Raw genomic sequence first — 7,969 nt, forward strand, 5'->3', positions numbered from 1 at the left:
CATACCAGTTGGTCAGTCGAATTCTTTTTTTAGAATGGATCACCATTATGGCAGAGAATATGAGAAATTGAGTTTTATGGCTTCCCAGAGATACTATAAAAAGGATAATGCCTAAATCTTTTTTTGAAACTTATCCAAAAACTGGGTTTCCTTGTTTTTTGTGTCAATTTAAGCAATTTAGTGGTGTATCTAATGAATAATCATGGATACAGGCTGCAATAGGCCAGGTCTTATCGCATAGTTTGAAACTCGTGAACACTTTTTAATATACAAAAGTCAAGTAACCTAATTTCGTGGTAACCTATTTTTCGTGGATTTCCGGAAATGATTAATAATTTAAATGTGTGACCTCCGCATTTGCTTGTTTTGATAAACATGGGTTTTCTCTACAAGTCAACTAGTAGAATGAATCCTGTAGTTTCAAGCAAGGTAAAATGTATTAATGTATACTTTGACAAATAAAAAATTGCGGATTTCAGTTATTATCAAAAGTCAGCATTTTTTATGGGGCAAATATCCTTATAAATACTAAGAGAAGTTAATTATATCACCCGATAACCATACAACGTGTTTTTCTCGACTTATTTATAGATCAAACATTGTACACGAAAATAGGTGACGCATTCTGCCGCCGTTGGTTACTCATGTAATATGGTCCAAAGTGAAGGATTCATAAAGAAAATCGAAATAAACCAATTTTAATTATTTTGTAGAATATCTTGGGAAACATCTAAGACATGAAAAAGTTCGGTGTTTAATCCTTATATCCACGAAAATAGGTTACACCACTGTATAATTTTGTAAGTTCTGTTTTAATATTTCTATATCGCTCTACAATTGATGAATGGAGCATTGAAAATAATTTTTTGTATTGTATTCCTAATCATATCATTATGTTCTTATTGCATATAATTAAGAGTTTTAACCAATCATAAATGTCCGTGTAATACGCACCCCCTAAAAACTCGATTTGGAACAATATAAAAGTGGGAATTATGATGACTAATATGTAAACCTCAGTTAGGTAAATAATTATCTATTAATACTGACTTTACATAGCAACCACTTTACTTATTTTGAATATAAAAGGGCATCCGTTAAAAGTGCGAGACGTCTCGCCCTGATGATAATGAGAGGGTGACGTACCACACAGCCCTAAATGTTTTGTAAACAGGTAAACAAGAAATAAACAAGTGAGGCTGAAACGTCTCAAAGACACTAATGTCTGGAAACCATACATAAATATTGTTTTCTAATAAAATTGCAATAATAAAACCTTGCGACACACTCAAAATATTAGATGAAAACTGGTACAATCGTTTGATTATCTGTAATAATTTCAGCAAGCCTTCAAATTAGCTACAAACCTGGTTGGATGATTGTTAGGATTACGCGACTAACTAAGACAGATAAAAACGCCATCTGATGATTAACCTCAGAATTATACCGCGAGGGGCGTACTCCCCCATGCATATTCCACCTATGCTATGTACACTCTGAATAAACAAAAAAAGACTTTTTGACCTTTATTGATCGGTCACTCATTGGAATTCTGCTGGTAATTCTCTTCTAATTAAGTGCATGTGAGACAAACTGGTATTTTTCCAAGTCAATTATAGAACACCTCTTTTTTCTAAGTACATGTATTAACATTTTCTTTTTTATAAATGGAAATAAGGGAACCTATCTTTAAGGGTTGAATTATATGCCCACTATGGTCGTATATTACCTATGTCATTGTCCATCAGTCTGCCTGTCAACCATTCTTATAAGCACGATAAAATCTCAATTTTACGTGCTATTTCGATGAAACTTGGTATGGCATGCAAAATGGTGATATCTTGAAGTGATCCGAGCTTCACGATGTTTTGATAGACGCTACAGTTTTATCTGATGAATGGCTTTAGAGTTACTGCACTTGACTTATAAAATCATCTTGTTAGTCGATAGAAGCTGGAGTATATCTGCTGTGGTATGGTAAGATCTCAGATAGATTCGATTTTTTTGATGAATGAGTTGAGTTATCGAATCAAAATCTGCTTCTTTATGCGATAGAAGCTACAAATTAAGATAGAGTTTTCGTCCGATTCGGATGAAACTGGTAATGCTTAATATGTAGATAGATGAGATATCGGAAAAATTAACAATATTTCGATGTAGGGCTTGTTAGTTTTTGCCCTTCACAAGTTTTGTTGAAAGGAACTAGTTGAAGTGGGCAACGTTTCGTCAGCTTTTCAAAATAGAAATGTAATCATCAATATTCACACCTACAGATATTTGAAAAAAATTATCTTCCAGGTATATAGATAACAACTTTATTTGTTACATCATTACAATTTAACAATAAACAACAATAAGTAAATTGAATAAAATTTAAACCATTTTTAGATTCCTAGATGAAAATTTACAAAAAGTTTAATACCATTATAATACCTGACATTGTAATAATTGTTGTGTACAACACCATTTAACGTAATTTTGCAATAATTAATCGAAGGTAAGCCCATATTAATATACCCACCAAAAGATCGTTTCACAGCTGTATATCGTTGTCTAAGGGGTAAATAAAAGATGTCTTAGTATTCGCTTAGCCAGCCGATTCAATTCAACATACCCGCGTAATAATAATATTTCAATTTCGATATTGAGTTGTCTGCAATCACAAAACAAAGTAACTAATGGAAATGACGACAGTAAGTTGTTTCGTCCTCTAAACCGCAATTACCCTTCATTACGTAGTCCGAAAGTACAAGCGAACATTATTGTGATTCATGTAGCTTGAACAGTTGATTGTTAGATGGCCAAACAGTGGCAGAATGCAAAATTTCATTATAAAATATTTGTAAATAGGTTGAGAATATTTAGAGTATGTTTTTTACATGTATACGTAAACCCTTTAAATAGTTTTGGCGTTCTACAGAATAAACACAAAGATATTTATTCTATTAAACTTTCAGATAAGGCAAGGGGCGCATTTCTTTACATTTTGGTTATAGTTTTGAGAACTTCATTAACCTACTTAAACTGTCATACATCGGTTGCAATCTTTTCAAAATTTTTTGATTTTTCTTTGAGTTTATCGAACATTTCTTGGTCCTGTTTAGAGAGATTTACAACAGGGTTGCGTGAGTATATCATAATTGCACATGTAACTACAAAAATGGCAGCAAATGTGTAAAAGTCAACAGGAATACCAAATATAATCCATGCTAATATGGCTGTAAACATCAGTTCCGTGGCACTTGCAAAACTCTTCAATATATTGTTTAAATACCTGAGAAAGAAGCTAATACAGATTCCTATACAAGTACCATTAGCTATAATACCTAAAACTGTAGGTTGGCAAACGGATTTTAAATTGACCAGAGTAAACGCTGTAAACAATTCTCCACGATATAGCAACACAACACAATTAGAAACTATAGAATCAAAATACATGAAAATGTTCTGTATCATGAAATGAGCATCGCAACCTTTGATCAAATATTCGTTATAAACACTGGCAAATACTGATGTGAATACTTGAATAAGAATCAATATAAAATGATAGTCAAACAATCGAAAATTTGTCATTAACTCGGGATTTAGACTCGATTTATAACTATGGCGTACTTCCTTTAAAATACAACCAAACGTTAATAAAATTAACGAAAACCATTGCAGTTTGCTTAATTTCTTGCTGAACAAAATCTGAAACAAAAACAAAAAATTCTCAATACAACAGATATTGGTATAAATATCATCAAACGGATATAAAAGTTCCTTTTATTTTTGAAGGCTGAAACTGACACGCACGTACCGGTATTCAAAAGTATCCACCACAATCTAATTAAAACTGGAATAAATTTTTGTCCTGATATTTTCGCGTCATTATAAGAATCTAACAAGTTTTCTGGCGCACTCTCACTCTGAAGACGTTAGCTTTTTACCAGTCGATATTGGATTACATCTACCACAGCCATACCCAGCGTTCAAATATGGACACCAGTGAATATTTGTATTAAACTCAACACTTACTTGAAAGACTATTCCAGTCAAAACAGTTTTAAACTGTAACAGTAAGAAATACGTTGTCGGATCATAATAACTTAAGTTTATGAAGGATAAGTTATTATACACACTATACAACACTGCGGGCACAAAATACAGAAGTAAAGCTGAAAAAAAAATGTTGTTAATTTTAGATATCTGAAAATTTCCAAATCGTTGTTAAAATACAAAGTAGGTAACAAATGTGGTAACCAAAGACTCACTGTGTTGCTTTTGGGAGTTTAAAGTCTAGAAAATGAGTTTTTCAACAAGAACAAAAACATGAAACATTTAGAAAGCATTTTAATTCACGCCCGCATTGGAAAACGTCAGCAATGTCGATAAAATAATAAAATCAAGCATATACCCTGACCGTTGTTCTTCAGTTCATTTAAAAACTCCCTACTCCCGTTACTGAAAGCAAAACATGTCAAATCATTATTTTGTATTCTTCACCTTCGTTATAATATTCTTCTAAGAAGCTAATTAAAGGACTACAGAACATCCTATGATTCTTTCTAGTTCCAATAAATATGGCATCCAGCAAAGTGAACGGATGCAAAGGCGATTATGATGGCTGATCATACGTTGATAAACGATTCAAAAGGAAGTTGGTACCAACAGGAAGCAAAAAAAAAAAACCTTCATTGTCTTAATGCGGATCAACCAATCCAACCTACATTCAACTGACCGAAACTTATGAAGATGTAAGAATAATCATATCGAAATATGGAATATAACTATGTCACTTCTTGTGAAAAGAAATTGATGTCTTACTTTTTTAAATACATGAGAACAAACGCAAAACATTTGAAGAACTCGGTAAGTATGATGACTGTCGTTGTATTGTAACTATAGTTATTCTTTTCATCTTTAGATGCCGTTACCAAAATACCTATAATAGATAACACAAAACAAATTAACCTTATAAAATAGAGAAATGTGTTACATTAACCATGATTTCAGTATGCTTTCGCGTTTACTGTGTACGTCATTGGACCGTTTTTCGGGTGAATTGGTCGATTGCACGGAAACATTGCCTTTCAAAGGGGATTCATGTTTGTGTTTATCTAGTTTTCTTGGCCAAGATATGAGCAACAAATAAGATGTATTGTCCATCATACAGTAATATGAGACAAATTTATGTTAGACGATTAAGGACGTCATTTGGACACACAATATCGTATAACTATACAGCTTAAAGGGCATTATGATTTGTTTCTAATTTTTTTTTCAAATTTATGAAAACTATACGCCAGAATCAAGAAAATGTGTCCCTTAAATTATCAGAAAGTTTTAGCTTAAAATCCTGGCGTTAATTATAATAATAAAATTTTTACGTAAACTTTTTGAATTTGTTATGCTTTTTTTGTAGGTGTTAGAAAATAACTAAATGAAGTTGAGCAAAATAAATGTCTAATTGTTATTGAAATCTTCGCATTCGAAAGGTTTAAAAGTTTTTATGAGGTCCAAACACCAAAACTAGTTTAAGCTGCTTACTTAACAATTAGTACAATCCCTCTTTAATTAACTCTTTTAAAACAAATTCTGCTTGATCAAGAAGATACATAGATGTAAATAGAAACAATTTTAGAAATATTATCAGTTACGATGTTTTTTAATAATGAAAATTTTGCATACTGTCCCTTTAATCGGACGAATGTTGAATAAGATAACATCATATTAGATTTCTTAATGAATAATCTTTTATGATAGTAAGTAATACTAAGTGGGTTAATGTATAACTCTGGACGTTTGGAAACTCGAACACGCCAACATCGGTCTGACCAGGTTTCAATAATCGCTTATTTTATCTTCGAAGACTCAGAGACTGTTCGTGTCATCGGATTTACATAGATAAATTATTAAGATGAATAACGTCTCACAATAAGTCATAGATGGTTGACAGGTGTTCAATTCATTGCGCCAATGCAGTTGCATGATTATTCCTCTTTTACCAATAATAATAAGTAACTCGTCGGGAATGTGGAATTGTTGTACGTCGTAGGTCATCACTTTGCTTTTATTTAAATCCCCATTTAAGTCCACATCCCTTCAATAAACTTTTGTCAACTGTTTCTGTTGATTTTAGGATAAAGAATTTTCTTGTTGGGCGCTAAACTATCTTACTTACAACCCTTTCGGTTAACTCCGTGGAAAATACCAAATTTCCATTTTGATCACAGAAAACCATTTAAAGTTGTGCCTATCTATTCTGCTTGCTGGATTTGGTGAAATTTAAAAAATAACTAAGCCTTATCTTGAAATCGTCCAAATTTCTCAATACGTATATTATGTAGGCCCTACTTTGAGTGAATAAAGGAAATGTTTTTCAAGCTCTCATTTCCTTTCCTTGATAGTTGTTTAATGCAGAATACTACACGATTAGATTGTACTTGTAGACATTATAACAACAATTAATTTAAGTATTGTCCATTCTAAAACCCTCGATCATTACAGCCTACTGTTCATGTTAATACAAGGATTAAAATCCCCATGGAGGTGACCATATTTCCTACCTAAAACCTGTTCGTGAGAATAAGCCATTTATGGTATATTAAGTCGATTAATGTAAAGGTGCTGCTTGTTTACTAATCAAGCGTATATGTTTTAATGTATTAGTGTTATTAATTTTCAATGAGTACTGTTAAAACTCTTCATTAAACATTCTAGCATCTGATATAATTGATGGGCGTGTTTGTCATTTTCAAACGGGAACGGATGAGAGTGCATTATTTACAAAAAATAATATTAAGCGCCAGGTGTTAATCTTTAGAAAAGTGCTATATGTATGACTAAACGATTTCCCATATCAGTTCTTCCGAACTGCATCACTGACACGGGCTTTACCTGGTTTTAAGTGCTAAGGTATCATTTCAATTTATGCTAGTGTCATATCTCATACCTCTAGTGTCTAACTCTGAACCACGCACAGCGTTTCTTTAGAATATAAAGATCTACAATATTACAATATTTAATTCCCAACTGTGTTTCCGTACTCAGTATAAGACAAAAGTTGATTATCAAATAAAATGTATTATGGCTTACCTTGATTAACAAATAAAGCAATATAGCTCACAAAAACAATAAAACTTAAAGTATTTGGAAATAAATCTTGTGAGATAAAGGCCATTATTATCCACTCATCGGCATTTTCATTATTTGATTTTCTTCCTTGTCTTCTGATGGCTTGATTTTTATACCCATCTAATGGCTTTGTTGTCAACATACACAAACAAAGGTTCACGTGAGTAGATGGACTATAAATAGTCCACGTATACGCTGTATTTATTGTCATATACCAACCAACCATGTATTTATTACGAGCACTGATTCTTAACATGACACAGCATGCAATGTCAAAGACAATACAAGGTACACACTTGTTAGTCAGTCGTTTTATTTGATTAGTTTTATTCAAGAATTTCGAAGAAAATAAAATATGCATCATAATTGTTTATGTCATGTGATAAACAAGATGTTGATTTTTTATTTTTTATCTCGTGGCATCAATTGAATGTATAAGAATCAATTATTTGTAAACGACGAGAAATCAGTCATTCAGAAACATGTAGATTTTTTGTCAACAGCAGACCATCTCTTTGAATGGGCTGGATCGTCAATAGTGGATTTGTCAATACAGAAAAGAAACAATTTAAACAATACATTAAAGATTTTTCCTGCACGACACAAAGTTACACATCATTCACCTTAAGATGACCCTTTGATTGATTTTCTAGTCTAGTATTTTCTATTAGTTTTTTTGCATTGTTTCCTTTCGTACATTGAGATGGTCAGTCGCCATATGTTGGCCTGCCTGCCACTTTATCAATATTAGTCTTTATTGTATATTGCGATAAGGATTTTTATCTCGGTTCAAAATCTATGAATGTTGACCGCTTTGAGATAACGAAATGGACATTATAATTTACAGACCCAT

General features: G+C 32.2%; 1 protein-coding gene across 1 annotated transcript; it reads right to left on the reverse strand.

The window, feature by feature from the left end:
• Positions 1-1,820: 1,820 nt before the first annotated feature.
• LOTGIDRAFT_212314 (hypothetical protein) lies at positions 1,821-7,189 on the reverse strand. Its single transcript, XM_009048027.1, has 6 exons — positions 7,078-7,189; positions 4,807-4,924; positions 4,397-4,443; positions 4,018-4,157; positions 2,315-3,690; positions 1,821-1,837 (listed from the first exon to the last, which is right to left on the reverse strand). The coding sequence occupies exons 1-5, from the start codon at positions 7,160-7,162 to the stop codon at positions 3,028-3,030; spliced, it is 1,053 nt and encodes a 350-aa protein (XP_009046275.1). The 5' UTR covers positions 7,163-7,189; the 3' UTR covers positions 1,821-1,837; positions 2,315-3,027.
• Between the last annotated feature and the right edge of the window lie 780 nt (positions 7,190-7,969).

The sequence above is a fragment of the Lottia gigantea genome, assembly GCF_000327385.1.
Source record: "Lottia gigantea unplaced genomic scaffold LOTGIsca_12, whole genome shotgun sequence".
Classification (NCBI taxonomy): Eukaryota; Metazoa; Mollusca; class Gastropoda; family Lottiidae; genus Lottia; species Lottia gigantea.